We start from the raw sequence: 21,344 nt of genomic DNA on the forward strand, positions 1-21,344 counted from the left end.
GGGTTCACGCGGTGGCTGGCAGGTGTTTTTCATCTAAATAATTTTAGCTGCAGGCACCAGGATACCGGTAATAAAAGCGAACAAATTCCGTCGGCAGGTTTCAGGATTTTAAGTTAATTTAGGAGTGACCACAGCGCTGTGTCATCTGTGATGTGTCTGTCTCACGGCCAGCTGCCAGGTTTGATTAATACTTTGTAATAAATACATGAATAAAGCACAGTCATACTCAGTTTTGCCCCCGCTGTATTTTTAAATACGCAGTAGAGGTATTTAAAGGTAGTAGAGGACATGTACCGGTATATAAAAAACGCGCCCTATAGTCCGGTGCGCCTTATGTGTGTGTTAAATACAGAAATGGGACACATAACTGAGAGTGCGCCTTTTAGTAAGGTGCGCCTTATGGTCGTGAAAATACGGTAATTGACTTTGATTGTGTTAGTTACATTGGCAGGGGTTTTCAAAGTTTTCCAGGCCAAGGACCCCCAGACTGATGCCGAGATGGAATGGGGACCCCCTAATTTTATATATATTGTATGAAAGTGTGTTATATCAAACTGGTCCTATAGTCACTCTATTACATATGTAGTAATGTAATTAAAGTAATTTCTACCTGGGATTATTAAAGTATTTCTGATTCTGATTCCTGGTTGACGGGACAGGTGTTGTGAATGAAAGGGTGCCCAGCTTGAAAGAGCTCCTGTGTGTCTCTGAATGTGTGAACTGATGACTTAAATACATTTTCTGCCTCAATTTATCTGTTTACTACAGGGAGTCAAATTCATCTTAATGTGTATTTAAAGACATTTCAATGAGTGGAAAAAATTTCAGGCGGGAATAAAAAAAAAAAAAAAAAAGTCTAATCAACCAAAACTTTCGCGACCCCCATGCAGTATCTCCGTGGACCCCCTAGGGGTCGCGGACCGCCTTTTGAAGACCTCCGCCCTAAAGGGCAAAGGGTTTCTTTTCCCCATGTTGGTCATTCTTTTTCTTTGTTTCTTTTTGTGACCATTTTATTCACTTCTTTGACTCCACCCACCATGTTTAAAAACCAATTTTTCTTTGTCAAATCTGTGAAAATATGTAATTGGGATGAATTTGTTCTGAGTACAGGAAATAAAACATAAAGTTGTGAATTCCAGTAATAAAACTCTAGCCAACTTTGCCACAGTTATTACTGATAATAAGAAGATGAAAGAAAAAAAAACTTTAGATAGAGGTAAAGTAACACAGCTGATATGTACTCTGCTGAGGCAGACTTCCCTGTTTAATTGCTTTTGGAGTGATGGGAAAAGAAAGACGAGGAGAATTAATTCCAGGTGGGATTACAATTTTCTTATCTAAAAACAAACTGTGACTATTTCACTAGTTACATATGAAGCTGAGTTAAAAATCACTTGTAATTGAGATGAAGCTTGAAATAATCCAGACTTGACTGTCCTTTGATTAGTGTCTCTGTTTTTTCTTCTGCATACCCTGGAAGCAGAGGCCCACTCTTTATTCATTTTGGTAAGTTGATATTTCAAAAACGGCAAGAGGATTTTATTTATATATTTAAATGTAATCACTGAATTTTTACATGACAGGTTGAGTTTAAACCAAATGCCAATCAATTCTGTTTTAGTGAGGCAATCAGAAAACATGAACTGTTAAGGAAATCGAACTGGGATCTGAATGAAAAAGTGCAGGAAACTGTTCTCCAGTAGGAACTGTTTTGCATTTTCAACCAAAACAATCCTAGTACTTTCAAATGGACCTGCCTTGCTACAAAATGTATTCTATAGGACACATTTCATTCATGGTGATGGGATCTGGTCAGTTCCTGCACTGTACAGGTCAGGGTAAGGAGATAGAGGAGCAGACTTAGAAAACTGACTTGGGTCCTGAGAAAGATTCTTGCAGTGGAAAAGGAACCCATAATTTAATAAAATTGCTGAGGCCTTTCCACAGTATTTGGAACAGATATGCAATGTCAGGCCGTCAGATTAATAAAGTCAGTTTTGTAACAAGAGGATTTTGTTTTGCACTTTTGTAGGGAAAATCTTAGAACCAGACAAAAACATGAGGAGAAATTACAGCAAACCTACACTACTAACCATGATCCTACAATAGAAACAAAAAATGTTAGGGAAAAAAAACAGCCCATGAAAACTTCTCTTGAAATAAAAAAAGTTCCTGTGGCAGAACAAAATAAAAAGTAAAAAGTCCAGCACCTTCAAGAGTCTGTTCAATATACATTTTGTTAGGATTTCCCTTTCAGTAATAAGCATAATTTTCTCTGCTTATTTAAGTACACATAAATATCACCAGACTGTTGTAAATGCATGGTAACGTAAGTCAAGAAGTGCTTAAATTTAGGGTTGAGAAGATTTGTAATAATATTTAGTATGTTAGGATGATAGAAGCAAATTATAAGCAAAGCCTGTGTACCTAGAAATTAGTGAAACAAGAGTGTTTAAATTACTATTTTATAATCATGTGCAGGTTGTTGCAGTGAAATTATGAAAACTAGTCCAAGAATGTATCCCACGTCCTACCCAATGACCGCCAGAGATAGGCACCAGCCCCCATAACGCTGCAAGGGTAAATGGATGTGGATAATAAAGGAATGGACAGAAATATGAAATAATAATCCTTTTTGTCAAAATGTCACTTGTCAACTTTTGGGCTGCTGTGTAAATAAACTAAATCACCAACTCATTTGAAATGAATTTCCAAGGCAGAATAAGTTTCCACTGTCTCTACATGTCATTTAGTTTCTCACATCCCAAACACACCTATACATCACCAGTCTGTAAGTCTGAGAAACCCAGCATGGGGTCTTTTATCCCTCAGAGTCCAGGAGGTGTCAAACCCCCTCTTCCTCCCCTTTTAAGAGAAAAAAATAAATAAAATAAAAAATAACAAAAAAAAAAGTAGCTTGTCTGTCTGGCAGGACAGGCCGGGTTATTACAGTGTGTTCATGGTCCCATCATGTGTCGTCAGACCAAAGCGGAGGCCGCGAGTAAAAGCTTCATGCAAAATTTATGTTCATGCGGCTGTTTCAGTGGGTGGAAAAATCAATATTGCGAGGCTGATGCACGGAGATGACTGAGTGCTCTTTGACTGACAGTAAAAGCTGAGAGAGATTGAGCGGCTACATTTACTGTGCTAGAAATGGAGTGGCGTAGAGTTGCCCTAATAGTCTAGTTCAGCTCAAATTTGAATTTCATTGTGGATTATTTTTGCAGCAACTAGGATATTGAAGCGTTGAAGAATTACACCATTAGATAAAAAACGGGGAGTGAAAGTGCACTAAGCAAGCTTGTCTTCAAATGGTCTAAAACACATCTTGCGTGTGGTTTGTGTGCAGCTACAGCGCTCTTGATTAGGGAGTTATTAAGGCTTCCCTTCTTGCACAGATATATAAAATGATTGTAGAATAATCAAAAGACAATGTGGGTATGAGAGGGACATCACAGGCCTTTTGTTCTGCGCTGCTCCGCTTACATATGATTTTGATAACGTGCCACACACACACACCCAGAGTGCATTTGGGAAGAAACGTGAGAATAAGAAATTCAGTGGGATGAAATAACCCCAAACAATGGGATTTGCTTTCCATTCTTCTGCCTCCATCTTCTGTCTTTAATTATTCCCTTTGGTTGTCTGAGGGAGCGTGTAAGCACTTTCACACAGCACAACATGCCCGGCAGCACAACACTGTCTGCTTTAGTGATGTGGAGACTTCTGAGTGACACTGAGCCTCTTGTGATTATTAATGCTGTTTAATACAACACAGAGTGAGCCACTATGACGGCGGGAAAATAAAGAAAAAGAAAGATTTCAGAATGCATGCATTCAAATGTGCAAGCGATGTGAACAGAATTATGTACTACATGAGCACCTCACTTCAGATATGCATCCCCCACTGCTACATAAACAACGTGTACGACGTGAAATGAAGGGTAATTTTTGTAGATGCAACAAAGGGGACGTGTGTGTGAACAGCAAGCCCGCTGTGTTTTGTACACAGTGTCTAATGGACCCTCGGCTGATCCTGGTGGGATCCTTTGTGCCGGTTTAGTAGTTTCTTCCTGAATCGCATATGAGATATTTGAGAGCCCAGAACGATGTATGATGAATGAAGCAGCATGCTACTTATACGCTTATCGTGCTCACTGACTAGCAACAGGTTCAGCAAGGGGCAGCGGCAGTAAATGAAATTCCTCACCGGGACAATATATCATCAAAAGAAATGTATGCGCCCTGAAACTTACAAGCCTTCTTCGGATGCGGACAAGGTGCCTGACGGGGCTGGGGGAAGGGTGGAGGTGGAGAGGCTGGGGAGGAAAAAAAAAGAACGAGAGGAGAGTGGGATTTTTTTTCCTTTTTTTTGGTTGGATTTTGTTGAATCAGTCCTATTTTCATACCGGATGGTCTGTGTCTTTTAACCATTTCACTGCAGCTGGCAAATGGAAGCATAGGGATAATTTCACAGTGAGAGCTCACTGAACAAAACCCCCCACGGTCTGTGGAAAAAGGTGCTAAGTCTACTTTATCATTGTGAATTACGCTAGAGTAATTCAGCAAGAAGAGAAGAAAAGGTTTTTTTCCCCTCCCACCTCCTCTTCTTAGTGAGGATTTCTTCTGATCTGTAAGTAACAGATCCTTCTCCTGTACTGATGCCACACGATCCATCTCTGATGTGTCTGCAGTTAGTCCAGAAATAGCACCCACGGGACCAACGTGCTGCTCAGGCCTCCTGTGGGACCTTTTAAGCTGCACTGATACTGATAAAAGCCCCCACAAACCTGCCCCCCAGAAACCTCGGCCATTAATTAAGGTAATTAGGCTCTGGTCAGCAATTAGTAACCACAGACGGCTTTTAGCAGCAGCTAAGGCATCCCCACAGGAGAGGGCTTTGGTTCCATACCATCTGCTGACAAATGTCACCGCAGACTCTTTGGTTTCACAAACAGGGAACTGGAGAGCTGTGTTTAAGTGACCTCTGTGTGATCCACGCTACCTTCTTGTCTCCCACAGCTTCGCTGCAGAATCGCTGCGTTTGTTCTTTGCCTTTCTTTGGTTCCTTTGTCTTAAAAAAAACACAAGAGCGAGTTTCTATGAAAATCTATAAATGTTGTACACAGAGAGTGGGAAAAGGAAACACCAGGCGCACCAAGTATCGAACAAAATTAAAACATATGGGCTGTTTAGAAAGTATTGATTAGAGTGTAAAGCAACATGGATTTGCTTGTATTATTAACGCTACTATAGATCCATATTGATATTATGCTGGTTTATACTATAAGGTTTAATACTGCTATTTTAAACATTACCTTATAAATGTTGCAGAACATACGTTGATCTAAATGCTTTTAAATAACATTAAGTTAATTTTACAAACAAATATGCACTAAATTAGACCTCATCTTAATGAGGTACTTCTGCAATATTTTTTGTCTCAAAAAAATTATAGATATGAAGTACTCTTTATTGTCCCCTGAAGGCTGTTTACTTTGAGTATCATACACAGATTTTCCTATTTGAAGTGATTAACAGTTCTGTGGATGATTCAGTAGTCTCTCTGTTGTTTGTAAATGTCCTTTTAGATTATTTGCTTCACAGTCTGGTGATAATGACCTTAAGCCCAGAGGACACTTCGATAGTAAGAGGTGGTATATTTTATATTTCACATCCCATATAACTGTGTACTTATATACATTAATATGAGATCTGGGGTCATACATATGGATCTATTTTACAATCCCAGCCACTAAAATCTGTATCAGCTGTGCATAGAGGGCAATGAAAGTCACTCCAACTTGCCATATGCATTATTGAAATGCAGCAGGCGAATGTAAAGCACTGGAAATATATAATCGAAAACTATGTGTGATGAGTATGTGTATCATTGTGATGGAAATTACATAATTCCTTCCTATATCATATTGATTACCAGAAGAAAACACCAAGACACTCACCTCATGGTGTTAGATGCCTGAGACTCAATTGAAACTGACAGCTCAACATACTTTCTGATTTATTCAGCTAATAATCTTCTATGACTTCAGGAAATACATAATGTTTAGAAATCTGACCCTTAGACAGTCAGCCTATCCCTATATATATATATATATATATATATATATATATATATATATATATATATATATATATATATATATATATATATATATATATATATATATATATGAAAAACAAACAAAAATAAAGCAGATTGTGCAACAAAAGCTAAAATATATTGATGCAGCCAAATCCTATCAATTCCGCTGAATGATTATAGAAGCCGTACTACACTATCATCATTGTGTTTTTAAAAATGCTAAATGACATTTCAAGATAAAAAAGAAAATTACATCAGATTATCAGAGATTCAGATTAGGAGCAGTGAGTTTTAAATTGTTCTAAAACCATTCAACAATAGTAGTAAGGAGGCTGAAACTATACTTAAAAAAAGTAAAATATGGGTAACAACAAAAACCTGCAAAAACCTAACCAAAACCAAATTACAGATAACAATGTAAAGCACTGTCAAATAAATTTGAAAAAAAAAAAAACTAATTTGACAGTTTTACTAAATTCAAAACATACTGAGGTTATGTGAGATTAAAGATGCTACGGTAAAAGACACTGATAAAAAAAAGGCTGAATGCACCCGTTCAACTCCAGATGATAGATCATGCAAAAACTCACATTACCGAGGAAAAGGAAATAAAGGATGCAGCTGTGCTTCTTTACACAATTCAACATTTGAAGCAGTTGGTGATAACACCATTTTCATTCCGGTTCAGTCCCATAAAATTACCATTAACATTACAGCTCATGCAGAACACAGATAAATGTAAAATGTCACCCAGTTCTGCCAGGCAAGAATTTCAGTTCCACAAGATTACCATCTCTTTCTGCTTCCTCCCACTGTACCTTGTTCTAATATTTCATTTACAACATTTCATAAGTTCATTTTCCCCTTACTAACCATGTAAATCACAAATCAATTTTCAGTTAAAATGCTTGACTAAAGATTGGTGCTGAAAGCTTCTTGATTTGCACCTTAGGAACAAGGCAGACCTTAAGCAAATCTTTTGGAAACAGTGCGGCTGGAAGAGGAAAGCAAAAATGAGATGTAATTTCCACAAAACAACTCCTGGGTCAAACAGTCAAGCCATTAACTAGAAGCACTTTATAAGGTCCTAAATATCACGGAAACAATACCCTGATGTGTTGAAATCTCTACTGCATTCAATATTCATCATTTACTAGACCTCAGTGGTTGACCAGTCTATTAAACAATGATACGGCACATGATCATGAAAACATCAATTGCAATGATTATGCATAACTGTTGGATATATATATACACTATATTGCCAAAAGTATTTGCTCACCTGCCTTGACTCACATATGAGCTTAAGTGACATCCCGTTCCTAATCCATAGGGTTCAATATGACGTCGGTCCACCCTTTGCAGCTAGAACAGCTTCAACTCTTCTGGGAAGGCTGTCCACAAGGTTTAGGAGTGTGTTTATGGGAATTTTTGACCATTCTTCCAGAAGCGCATTTGTGAGGTCGCACACTGATGTTGGACGAGAAGGCCTGGCTCTCAGTCTCCGCTCTAATTCATCCCAAAGGTGTTCTATCGGGTTGAGGTCAGGACTCTGTGCAGGCCAGTCAAGTTCATCCACACCAGACTCTGTCATCCATGTCTTTATGGACCTTGCTTTGTGCACTGGTGCACAGTCATGTTGGAAGAGGAAGGGGCCAGCTCCAAACTGTTCCCACAAAGTTGGGAGCATGGAATTGTCCAAAATGTCTTGGTATGCTGAAGCATTCAGAGTTCCTTTCACTGGAACTAAGGGGCCAAGCCCAGCTCCTGAAAAACAACCCCACACCATAATCCCCCCTCCACCAAACTTTACACTTGGCACAATGCAGTCAGACAAGTACCGTTCTCCTGGCAACCGCCAAACCCAGACCCGTCCATCAGATTGCCAGATGGAGAAGCGCGATTCGTCACTCCAGAGAACGCGTCTCCACTGCTCTAGAGTCCAGTGGCGGCGTGCTTTACACCACCGCATCCGACGCTTTGCATTGCACTTGGTGATGTATGGCTTGGATGCAGCTGCTCGCCCATGGAAACCCATTCCATGAAGCTCTCTGCGCACTGTTCTTGAGCTAATCTGAAGGCCACATGAAGTTTGGAGGTCTGTAGTGATTGACTCTGCAGAAAGTTGGCGACCTCTTCGCACTATGCGCTTCAGCATCCGCTGACCCCGCTCCGTCAGTTTACGTGGCCTACCACTTCGTGGCTGAGTTGCTGTCGTTCCCAAACACTTCCATTTTCTTATAATACAGCTGACAGTTGACTGTGGAATATTTAGGAGCGAGGAAATTTCACGACTGGATTTGTTGCACAGGTGGCATCCTATCACAGTTCCACGCTGGAATTCACTGAGCTCCTGAGAGCGACCCATTCTTTCACAAATGTTTGTAAAAACAGTCTGCATGCCTAGGTGCTTGAATTTATACACCTGTGGCCATGGAAGTGATTGGAACACCTGATTCCAATAATTTGGATGGGTGAGCAAATACTTTTGGCAATATAGTGTAGGATAGATCAAGTATTTTCTTAGTAACGTATAATCTTAAAAAAGAGAATTAGAAAAGATATGTGGTTACACTTTACAATAACCATCATAATAGTTAAGTGATCATTTATTTTGTTTGACTCACATCCAAACTATTTATAAAAAGGTAAATAGATCCTTTATTAAGGAATTAAGCCTACTGATATTGGGGTAAGTTCAACATTACAGGGCAAGTTAGATTAAAACTAAAGGCTAGGCTCAGGTCTTAAATCCACTGATGTTAGGGATAGGGCTCAACTAACATGACAGGACAATGTAACTCAAAGTCAGATTAGGATTAGCCAAGAAGCTCACTGATGTTTGGGCTATTTACCTTTTATAAATGGCTTAGATCCAGTTCATTAATGGTTATAAACCGTTAATAAATTATATGTTAATCATTAATAAATGGTCTGTTTACCATTTATAAATTATGGTTATGATGATTATTCTAAAGTGTGATATTTCAAAGATATTTTAATGGATGTTTGTTTATGACACTGTTTCCCTAAACTTTGCGATGCATTTAAATGATAGCATCTAATGTTAATTTTTGTATGTTTAAATGAAAAAGTCAAATGATCACAAAAAAGCTCCAGAGCTATTTGTGAAAATTAAATCAATTGTATTATAAACTTATATATTATTCATTTTTCATTTACTGTAGTTCTGACCCTTTAGGGGCCATTTGGTCCCTGATCTACACAAAATAACAATAACTTCTATGTGTCTTTATTGTTCAGAGGATAACATTACTTAAATGTCTGTTTGCAAATAAACCTTTCACTGATTATCTAATCAAAGGGTTTCTCACAGGGTCCTTCATAGGAAGTTTTGTATTGATCAATCATCAATTCATCAAGTAAATGGAACAACTAGGAAGAATTTCAATCTGCAGAAACTTTGCTGCTTTACCTGCAATAGAAGGTTTTACAGTTAGAAGTATATTAAAAAATAGTACTTAGGTAGATGTCAACAGGGTTTTGTTTTATAATTACAAATAATTTTTATAATCTGCTTTAAAGAAACATGGCACTCTAATCAATGCAATCTATGAGCAGAGGTTACTTCATTCCAAACCGCACTTAATTGTCTCAAATTCAAATATAAAACAATAGTCTCATGAAATTGTCACTTTTTTATTCAAATGAAAGAATATTACCCTGACATAGGTAATAAAACAAAATTAATGATTACACTTTACTCATTATAAAGGATAGATATAACGTGTGCGTCTATTTTTTTTATGTTTTTGAGTATGTTTTGTAAAAAATAATTTATGAAGTATCTGCTTTATTCAAAGCTAATAAAGTAATTTTGAGTTCCTTCTTAGATAAAAACATTTAAATTGCATGTTTTTTTATTTTGACAAATCACATTTTGTTATTTTAATAAGATCTTTGTTATTTTAATAAATCTAAGCAGATAAAGATGAAACGATTAATTTAAGGGTAGGAAATTGGTGTACGAATTGGCAAAGGGGTAAAAAAGCAATGAGGTTTCATTCCATTATACTTATAACTGTTGTCAAGTTGAACCTCCTAACTCTCCCAATACATATGGTTCATTGTCTCCTTGTGTAAAACCTAAACTCTCCACTCTCTGTGCACCCTCATGTAAGCATGCAGTATGTAATGCACAGAGGCTGTTTGTGTGTTTATGGCAGCAAGTTTGCAAAAAGCCTCCTTTGCTGTTTACCAGTGGGGGCAGATGTCAGGGTTTGCTGAGGAGTAGCAGAAACAGCCACATCTGATTAACAATATTATTGTTGTCTTATACAGTGCCATAAAAAGAGCTTCTTTTTTTTTTTTCTTCAGTTACTTCTTACTCTACACTCTGCTGGTATATTGTCCTTTGGCGATGCTGCACCACAATGACACGGCCACCATCCAGAGAAACAAAACATGAGTCAAGAGTCAGAAGGTTAAGACAAACAGTGCTACTGTTTCATACCATGGAGGACTTATGGGGGAGCATAACAAACTGTTAAATTAAAAAGGCTGGGGCTCATTCTTGCTTTTTTGAATTTGTGTAAAATTACAATAACAAGTGTTTAACCTGAATAGAACACTTGATAAACACATCTGCAACAAGTAAAACACCAGGAGGGAAAACCCCCCTATGTCTCTACTTCAAAACATATATAAGGGTAATGATCAGTCTCACAGGAGAGAGCAAGTGTTCATGGCTGCATGTACAGTAAACCTCAGCGTGTAAATTTCTGTTTTTGATCCTAACCCTCTTAATGCTTCTCCGTGCATTTTGATTAGCGGACTTTTTTATCTTCTTTTCGTCTGTCACAACCACTAACCCCGCACGTTTCCAAGCTGCTTATTGAAGACAAACAATAAAACCACTGGCAGCTATCAATGGCAGAGATGAGAAGCCGGGTGCCGTATCTGCTGGGACTGCTTGGCGAACCTGCCTCTGCCTGCGCTTCATCTCCAGCAGCAGCTCTCACTCTCAATTATTTGGCTGCTGTCACAACAAATCAATCAAATTACCGCTCCAGGACTGTGTGCAGCTGCTCCTATTGCACCGCTAGTTGCATTAGCTTTGAAATGTATGAGGTCTACATTTTATCACTGTTATTTATTTAATGCAGCTCTCTCCCCTGCGAGTTATCCTACAACCAAAGCTGACTTAAATCATTAAAGGACGACGTGGAATGCATTCTGCTTGAGAACACTTCAAATTAAACAGCGATAATCGAGGAGGAATGGGCCTGGGCTTTACTGGGTTACAATGACAGATGTTAGGGTAAGAAGGGGCAGACTGGGCTCACATTAACTCTCTGTCCACACTAATGTGGGTATTTCACAAATGCATAGTATGGCTCTGGGTACAGCAAAGGTAATTTAATTTACCCTAAAAAAATATCTGTATCTGGACCAAGGGTGGCAATTAATTTTGTCAGTCAGTTCAAGTTAATGTTTTGGACACAGCATGTATTTCAGGTTTCTTTAATGTTTTTTGATGTTGATATTACAATCAGCCATCTAAGGAGATTGTAAATTCATATAGTTCATGCCTGAAATATTTCCTCTAGGATTATTTAGTTAAAAATTAACAAATACCAACTTCTGATTTATAATAGCTTTAAAAAATGAATCTACTACCTCCAAAAGTTGGAAAGAAAAAATCCAAAACATTGTATTATCTAAAACTGCATAGCCCGTGCTGCTCATTAAACACAGTTTGAAGGGTTTTCATAAAACTTTACACCTATGCTCATGGTAAAAAGATTAAAAAGCCTTTTAATATTTACAATGAATGGAGAGAGTGGGCCTGACTTGAAGTTCTACTGTAAAACTTACTCTCAAAGAACAGTTCTAGAGGAGCAGAATTGTTTGACTCTACCCTTTAGGTAGCTATTTTACAGTAAAGCTGCAAGATATTGGGAAACTGGCTGAATATTATATTAAAATTTCAATTGGATTTTCATCAATAAAGAAAAAAATATGAATCCCTGAAGAATATTGTATTCTGAACAGTTCGCATTATTATCAAAAACAAAATAATTATATAATGCAGAGTCTATTTAAGTATATATTAAAAAACAGTTGTCTCAAAAATAAAAGCTTTTTGATTTTTTTAAATAACAGTATCATTTTTTGGACTTGGGGAGAAGTTTGAAGAGACCATGAATCAAGACTATCGTCAGCCTCAAAACAACTTTGAATGCCTTTTGCTGCCACCAGGGGGAGGTTTGGTTTATGCTTGACATGTCCGCATGTGCCAAATTTCGTCATTTTGGGCTTCTACGCCCCCTGCGTGGACTCTGGCGCACAAAGCACCTCGGCAAATGTGTAACTACGCAGATGGATCCGCGCGTAAAACATGAAGAGTGTTCACAAATGTAAACATCTAGAGACATCTCAGGATGTAGCTTACTAATATCATCACTATCGACTGTGGAACAACTCCAGGAAAGAAATGGCTGTTGCTGTTGAACAGCATTAAGAGGCTTTGATAAAGTTGTAAATGTCTGTGTTTTTTACTTCCTTGTGTAGTGTGGTGTTGTCAGCTTGCTCTTTGGGCTGAACTGAGTCTGAGTCAATGGTTGTCTGGAAAAATGTTGTTTGTCCTCTTCAAAATTAGAGGAAAGATACTGTCTTAAGTAAAGAAGTTTAGGTAACTTGGGATCCTGTTCAAATGCGAGGGGAGAAAGGAGTGGGAGATTGAAAGACAGATTGGTGGTCTGTTGTGGTGAAAAGAGAGCTGATGCAAAAGGCAAAGCTTCCAATTTCCTAGTCGGTCTAAGTTCCTACCCTGACCTATGTTTAGAAATCTGGATCATGTCCAAAAGAACAGGATCCTGGGTACAAGAAGCTTAAATGAGCTGTCTCTGCAGGATGGGACGGTACTCCTTTAGAGATGGCATGACTCATTAAACATGTCAAACTATGACCCTTCATCATACAAAAATTATCTAATAGATCTATGATCTGTGAAAATGAAACATGAAGGAAAAAAATACAGTTTCACGGCATAAATACTGCAAAATGATCAAAATATTATGGATACAATGATTTTTTCCTCTCAGAAATGTTAGAAAACTGAGATCTTGGTTGTCAAGATCACATGTAATTACAGCTACATGTTATCACATATTATTATCAGATGTTGTTACAGCTATTATATTTCATGGAGTTTGCAGTTAACCAATATCGGTTATGAAGTGTAGAATATGTGACAGTTTCATTACTGAAGATAACTGCTTTTAATTCCATGGTAGATCTTCCTCTTTTCCTCTCCAAATTGGTCTGCAGGAGCTTTTTCAGTATTACAGCAGAGGAACGATTTACTGCTAACCAGAGGTGTCAAGCAACAAAGTACAAATACTTTGTTACTGTACTTAAGTACACTTTTTAGGTATCTATACTTTACTCTATTACGTATTTTTCTTCCTACTTCTGACTTCTACTCATTACATTTTCACACAAGTATCTGTACTTTCTATTCTTTACATTTTTAAAGCAAATGTTACTCGTTACTCTTGGGTTATGCTTAATGTTTATAAATATTTATTTCACGTCATGTGCGCCATCCAATGCAGATCATTGGCGCCATCCACATCTAGTGAAAACTAGTGTAATTGGATGAGTCATATAACGTAAACACTCATTGGTTAGCTAAAGGAAATCATCAGAAGCAAGCAGGTGTTCTTCAAACTGCAAATGCAAATTGTCTATGCCATGCTACAATGTCGGATTCAGAACAAAGATGCTGAAATGTCTGAAAGGTCGGACACAGGCGAGAGCGTATGAGGAGATGGAGACCAACAAGGCCTCCCTCATCCTTGGCCCTTTCTCAAAGCATTTTATGAAATAGTCAAGAAATTAAATGAAGCTTTAAAATTCATATAGTGGCATCTGGCTGTTTCTTCTAAAAGTTACTTTATACTTTTATACTTTAAGTAGTTTTTGGAGCACATACTTTTTCACTTTTACTTGAGTAAAGAAGTCAAGTTGATACTTAAACTTTTACCAGTGTTTTTAAACTGCAGTATCTACACTTCTACTTAAATAACAAATGTGTGTACTTTTGACACCACTGCTGCTAGCTGTTAAAATGAAAAATACAATCTAACTAATTAGTTGTGTAGGTAACTGCGCTTATGTGTTTTACTATTGAAGTCAGACAACAACATGTATTTACAGTGGAAAATGTGAAGAGAATGTAAATCTTTGTAAAAGCAGGTATGAAATGTCCCCTTGGCAGGTTGGTAAATATGTAGGTTGATAATATGCGCTTAAAAACAAGGTTGTGCAAATACATACACATAAAAAAATGGGATTGGGATTTTTTTTTCCTTCTGAAAATTAGTTGAAAAATCCTCACATACTGTAGGTTTGAGTGGCAGCAGCAAACGTAGGAAGAATGTCTGATATTCTCTGGCTCAGAAAATGTAATGAGTAAAGGGACACAGCGTGTTTCTCTCAGCAGACAGAGGTTAAGTCAGAGGCCCGGCCCGCTGAGCTTACCTCTTAAAGGAGCAGCAATCAGCTGAGGCAGAAGAGATCCAGTCTGACATGTCTAACTAGTGTGGAAACATTCAGTTCTTCCCCCAGGAGCCCACCCTTTGGTGGTGTAATGAGCAGACTGATTTCCCTAATTTGTATCATGCCGATCCCAAAAGCAGCGAGCGACACCTCTGAGCGTTTTCATCAAAACGACAGACGTTTCTTTGATTGGCACTGACACGGCGTCTCATTACTGCAGGTGAGTGGGATGCCGACCGTCGCGAGGAAGCCTGAGTGTGTTTTGTGTTTCCTGTGGACGAGTACAGAGGAACAATGTTCTCACCTCACCATAAGAACTTAGCTCTGTGATGTGCTGCCTGGCTTTCTGCTCACAGCAAATGAGGTGGGATATGCTTATTAATATGAAAGCATTCCAGTAAAGCAGCTCCTTGAATTACCTTTGAGTAAGCCATGGAGGAGAGGAGCAGACAGATGACTTTGTTCTTCTTGCTTCAATTTTGGATTAGATGAACAATTGTTTGATACAGCTAGTTTTACAGCTATGATAATCGCACTTTGCTTGTTATAAAACCATAAAATCCAATTTAAAATGCAGCAGAAACGCAGCTTCACTTCCAGCTACAAATACCTCACAATGATTTCCCATATGTGTCGAACATACTTAAATCTGAATTTCTAAAAATCAGATATGATTTTATTCTCATCTGCCGTCATATTTCTAGACCTCTAGCATGACCCAACCTAGTTTTGCCTCTGTGAAGTCAGCTAGAATTGTGTGCACTCTGTCACAAAAGATAACTTTCCCCCTTGTTTAGTTTCATTGGGAATTTGTTTTTACTGCATGTTTGCAGGCATAAATCATTCTGACAAATAACCAGTTACACTGGTGCCTGTGTTTACTGAGTCTGCCACAAGATGCTGCTCAGTTTTATTTAAGCAACTGCTCCAACTCTACAGCACAACCCCATTACAGTGATAGTTATTCATCACAGTCTGAGAGGTCTGCCCTCTTAAAGCTCGCAGTGGACCAGCTGCTTTGTTGCTGTCAACATCAGGTCCTACAGAACCTGCTTTGATACACATTACCGGAACATTTAATAAAAATCTACTTCAAGGTTGTTAAACCTATAGGTTAGTTCTAATTAGAGATTTTTCCCCTGGGCTTTATCAAGCTGTTGATTTTGTTTTCTTTCTTAGATAATCTGAGAAATGTTAAGCCCCTTGCACTGACTTAATAACAAATCAAAATATATTTAATTTCAATATAAATCTAGCTGTTCTGTGAAAGCCTTAGGGGTTTGTTTGAAAATATTTATTGCATAAACTACCAATTTAAGAGCAAGGAACACAGCAGAAAGGCCATGAATAAAGTTTTGGTGAAGAATAGAAAAAAATATATATATAAAACAAACCTCAAAAACATAATTCTCCACCTATAGCAAATGGAAAGGCTGAAGAATAAACAAGAGACGACCATTACTTACAAAGGCCCCAAATAAAATCACTGTTTGCAGTTAGCTCCTCCATGTTGGGGACACAGCAACCATGCAGATAAACTGATCTGTTCAGATGATACCACATTTTAACTTTTTGGTCCGAATATAAAGTGTCATATGTGGGGAAAAAACTAACACTCCAGATAACTTTAACCTTGTGTGAAGCATGGTGGTGGCATCATCATCCTGCAGGAATATTTTCTTTACCAGAAATTTGCAAAGCTGGTCAGAGTTGATGGAATGAACTAAGCTAAATATGTGAGAATACTAGAGATAAATCTGTTAGAAGCTGCAAAACACTTGAGAATAAGGTGGTGAATCACCTTTTACTGGTTTGGATAAAACCAACCAACTGAAAATCTTGGCAATTTTCCAAAATTTATTTTCACCCGATCTGAACTTGAGCTATAAAGAAATAAAAAAAACAATAAACTGTCAAACATTAGAATCTACATGTGCAAAGATAGTAGATACTTGCAGCTGTAAATGTTTTAGATATCTAGTTTATTCACTATTAATAACCCCTTACTTCAGAATCATGTAATAGTTTGTGTTGGTCTTTTATATGAATTCCTAATTGAATACACATAAACTTGTGATGTGGAAAAATAAAAAAAATTTCATGAGTAAGAGGTAAGCTTTATTATAAAGTTATGTATGTAATAATAAAAACGTAATTTTGCCTGCTTTCTCCCAGCTGTAGGCTCCAAACTCCTACCATGCAGGCTCTCATGTATACTATTTCGCCTACCTAAACCACCCTTTCTGTGAGACAAACAGCCTTATTAGCTGGTCATTAGCTGCCTCATTACATTTAAACACAGACATTGACTGGGGATCTTCCTAGTACCTCATTATTGCGCCTGGCTGCTGTCTTGTGTCTGATCTGACGCTAATTAGAAAGCAGCGTGTAAATGCTGTAAAGCACACTTGCTTCACAGGTTGTGAAATGGGCTGACTGCTCCCTGGTGACAGCGCAGCACTGTATTATATGTGTGATTAATCAGGCCTGGAGCCCTGTAGCGGCTGAGGAAGGGTGGGGTGGGCGATGGGAGGGGGGGTTTACGGGGCAGAGGCCAGAGCCGCAGTTGTCTGACAGAGGTGCTGTGCCAGCAGGCCTCATTCAGCGGAGCTGTGATGAACTCAGACAGGGGAGAGTGAAGGAGCGCCTCATGGCCAGAGGGCCCCGGACACAGTCAAGACATTTAGCTTCAACCGTGACTTGTGTCACTTTCTCTCCACGGAGGTCCCTTCAATGCATCCCCTTCAGATAGGAGGACGTGCGAACAGCCAGTCTGTCAGTCCACTCGCTTAAAAAAAGATCTGCCACAAAGGCATTTCTGCACAACATATTTTTTCCCCTTATCTCTTCTGGCTGAAGAATTTCATCAGGACGCCTGGCTCAGGATCTCTTCTGGTTTGTTCTTGGCTGACAGAAAGCTGTTTGTTATAGAGTTCTGACACCCTGGCGATGTGTTTGTCGATCAGTTCATCAGATCGCCGAAGCCTCTGGGTTGTCCCTCGTGGACAAGAACGAAGATGTGTTGACGTGCGAGTCAGAATAGCCTGCCGGGCCCATTATCGTCCATTGCTGACGGATACATTGAAGGGCTTGTTGGGTAGATGCGGGTTTATTAAAAGCTCTGCCCACAGCGATGGCTGTTGTTATTTATGCATGTTTGTGTCCATTAGGCTTCTAGCTCCACATTTCCTCACTAAGGGCATCTGCCCATCCATTTCCCCACATGATAGCCACATTCCCTGCACTTTGTGCAGCACTGGCATTATTGTAATCGGCCTCCTAAAAACACACTGCTTTAAAATTTTTTACATTAGTGCCACTCTCTCATCTAAGATTCATGAATGACAGTTTCCCCATCCATTTCTCAATCTAATGGTATAAAAGAGACAATGTTTTAAACATTAAAATGAAAACCATTTACAACTATGATCAAAAGAGAACACTTGGGCATTAAAGTTTAAAAGGTAAGGATAAGTACAGCCATGTGGATGGACAGATGAGGTGGAAAAGAGATAAAAAAAAGTGAAGTACGATGCACTCCTATGTACGGGAAAGAGGCATAAAGTGCTTCTGCACTGCGCTGCAAAACGCTGACCTGTAATTAATATGGTTATACCTCAAGGCAATTTCAGGATGGTTGCTTTTTGAGATACAAATCCCTCAAGGTTTCTTACCTGCTCAGGACCAAAGCACTGTGTAAAAAAGTTTCAGTGTTAGTCAAAACAATATTTGTTGTTGAGTTACAACATATTAGTGTCTATGCTTAATGAATCTTGATGTAAAATAAGAAAATAATGTTCCTTAGTGTAGTCATTTACTGACCACTGTTCATTTACTGTTTCATTTACTGTTGACTTCAACTTCAGAGATCTCAAGTAACGAAGTACAAATACTTCGTTACTGTACTTAAGTACACTTTTTAGGTATCTATACTTTACTCCATTACTTATTTTTCTTCCTACTTCTGACTTCTACTCATTACATTTTCACACAAGTATCTATACTTTTTTATTCCTTACATTTTTAAAACAAACGTTACTCATTACTCTTGGCTTCGGTTTAATGCAGAAGTCACGAATTAGCGGACCGCGGTCTGGATCCACCTGCTGGCTAATCTGGACCCAACCTAATTTAAAACATTTATAAATGACCACATGTTGTTGGATGACAGCATCTAAACGTCACTTGCACCGCTTCTCCTGTTACCCAGAAATCCCACATCCTCCGTCTCCTCCTCCTTCGAGCTCGAGGAGAGCATGTACGATATTGTCATTAAATTCGTAGGAGCAAAACATGCAGAAATGAACGCTTAATTTAATATGACATATTAAAAAAATCCCCGCCAGCATCCAGCATATGTGTGGTTTCTGATGGAGATGAAAAATCTGCTTCCTGGTATGTATAAGTACCAATAGTTTGCATCCAATCTTTAAATAAACTGTGTTAGTTTTTTTTTTAAATTTAATTTATAAGAATTATGTTCTAATTTGTAGTTAACAATCTTTTGTTACTATATTTTAATTTGACCAACCAGATTTTCTCGCCATTCTTTTTCCTCTTTGGTGTGATTGCAATAGAGGATCTTGACCTGGCCGGACTGGAGGGGAAGCTGCACATTTTGAGGATGTTTGGCCCAACCTGCTGCTGTGAAGCAGGATTCTCCAACATGAACAGAATAAAAAATAAATATGGATCCAGGCTCAAAATGAGCACCTTGATATGTGCTTGAGAATGGCTTTGTCCCTAATCAAACCCAGGTTTAAAGCCTTGCAGGGCAGCCTAAAGCCCACTGTTCTCATTAAGCCAGAAAAAAAAAATAAAATAACGATCAGTTCAGGTGTTTTATAAAATATGTGAATCAGGAAATTGTCTATATAAAACTGAAAGATTGTTGTTACTTCAAAAAACACTTTAGATTTTAAAACGGAAAAATTTTCTATTTTTTATTTTTTTTTTAATTCAATATAACATGAATGCATAAACACCTAATTTTATTTCAGTATTAAATTCTGTTTAAAGTAGCAGATCATTAAAAATATCTCCAGACCTTTACTGGTTGATGATTTTCTTTATTCGGACGGATTTTTAATTGGATACTCCTGGTTTTATGTTTATAAATATTTATTTCACATCATGTGCGCCATCCAATGTAGATCATTGGCTCCATCCACATCTAGTGAAAACTAGTGTGATTGGATGAGTCATATAGCGCAAACACTCATTGATTAGTTAAAGGAAATCATCAGAAGCAAGCAGGTTGTCTGCAAACGCAAATTGTCTATGCCATGCTACAATGTCAGATTCAAAAAAATATGTTGAAATGTCAGAAAGGTCGGACACAGTCGAGAGCGTATCGGGAGATGGAGACAGAGACCAACAAGACTTCCCTCATCCTTGGCGCTATCTCAAAGAATTTTTCGAAATAGTCAAAAAATCAATTCATATAGTGACATCTGGCTGTTGTTTTTAAAGGTTACTTTATACTTCAATTAGTTTTTGGAGCACATACTTTTTCACTTTTTACTTGAGTAAAGAGGTAAAGTTGATACTTCAACTTTTACCAGAGTGTTTTTAAACTGCAGTATCTATACTTCTACTTAAGTAACAGAAGTGGGTACTTCTGACACCACTGCTCACCTTGCAGGTTCTGTAGAGGGAGCGTCATGATTCCCCCTGCAGCGGCAGCAGCCACCAGGCTCTGGATGTTGGCCGTGGGCAGAGAGAGCACCAGGCCCTGCTGTCCACCAAGGTGTCCGCCTGCATTGAAAGGGATAAGGATGGGCTGGTTCATGCCTGGCGTCGCCCCGGACATCACGCCACCCACTGCGTTGGCTAATTGCTGGGCCACCAGGAGAGACTGCAGAGGAAACATAGACATACTGTACATGAATTGCCTTTGAACAAAGATTGGTGGCATTTCTTTAAAACTTGTACAAATGAGTTTTTCAAGACATTTTTCCCAAGCAGATCTTTTATTTAGTTTTGATGACCATAAAAAGTTTGTTTTATTATTTCACAACTAGAATCACTGGTTGTTCCCAAATTTCGATACCAATTTGTCTTTTAATAACTGCAGCATTAAATATATAAGAACAAGCTTCTAAATTTTATGAAACCTTTCACAGCAATACAGTTAAAGCGATCTAATGACTTCAGTTTTATAATTGTTATGCTGATTACGTCATTATACAGAACAAACACAGACGCTACTGATGATTTATAACTGTGTTAATATTTTGATTATTATTTAATATTTTTTCAACAATGTTAATGTCAATTATGATGCCTTTGCTCAGATTTTATGCTATAGGGTTGATTTATTCAACAGTAGTATCTTAATCTGCATCAGATATCGCCAATCACTCTCAATCCTCTTATCGTTATCAGACTGGATGGAAAAAAACTGATTGGTGCATTTCTATTAATTATGATCACCGAAGAATCTAAACTGAAACTTAATGCTACATCAATTTTTTTTTATAGATATAGAGAATACATTTGTTCAATGAGGTGCTACAATAATGTAACTGTCTTTTTATATATATATATTCATGTGAGCCTTTTTAGATATCTATATTTTTCTTAAAACCATCTTGTTGTTGCCCTCTCATGGTAGCTATTGCAGTTGAAGTGTTTCAAATGGCACATGCTGGTGTGAACCTTTGTCATTATAGACCCACATTCAGGTATTAATACAACTCCATCAGACACT

The 21,344-nt window shown here is 38.1% G+C and overlaps 1 protein-coding gene across 3 annotated transcripts in view; it reads right to left on the reverse strand.

Annotated features, from left to right (window-relative positions):
• Positions 1-21,344, reverse strand: part of pou6f2 (POU class 6 homeobox 2) — a 118,202-nt gene that overhangs the window by 59,014 nt on the left and 37,844 nt on the right. For 2 of the 3 annotated variants that reach the window (XM_038297900.1, XM_038297898.1), the window contains exons 4-5: positions 20,270-20,489; positions 4,257-4,319 (exon numbers count right to left, since the gene is read on the reverse strand). In XM_038297900.1, the coding sequence (XP_038153828.1) occupies positions 4,257-4,319; positions 20,270-20,489 (283 nt within the window). The remainder of the gene's footprint in view (positions 1-4,256; positions 4,320-20,269; positions 20,490-21,344) is intronic. The other variant, XM_038297899.1, reaches the window with a different exon arrangement.

This window comes from Cyprinodon tularosa, unplaced genomic scaffold, assembly GCF_016077235.1.
Source record: "Cyprinodon tularosa strain WSP-4 unplaced genomic scaffold, ASM1607723v1 ctg4, whole genome shotgun sequence".
Classification (NCBI taxonomy): Eukaryota; Metazoa; Chordata; class Actinopteri; order Cyprinodontiformes; family Cyprinodontidae; genus Cyprinodon; species Cyprinodon tularosa.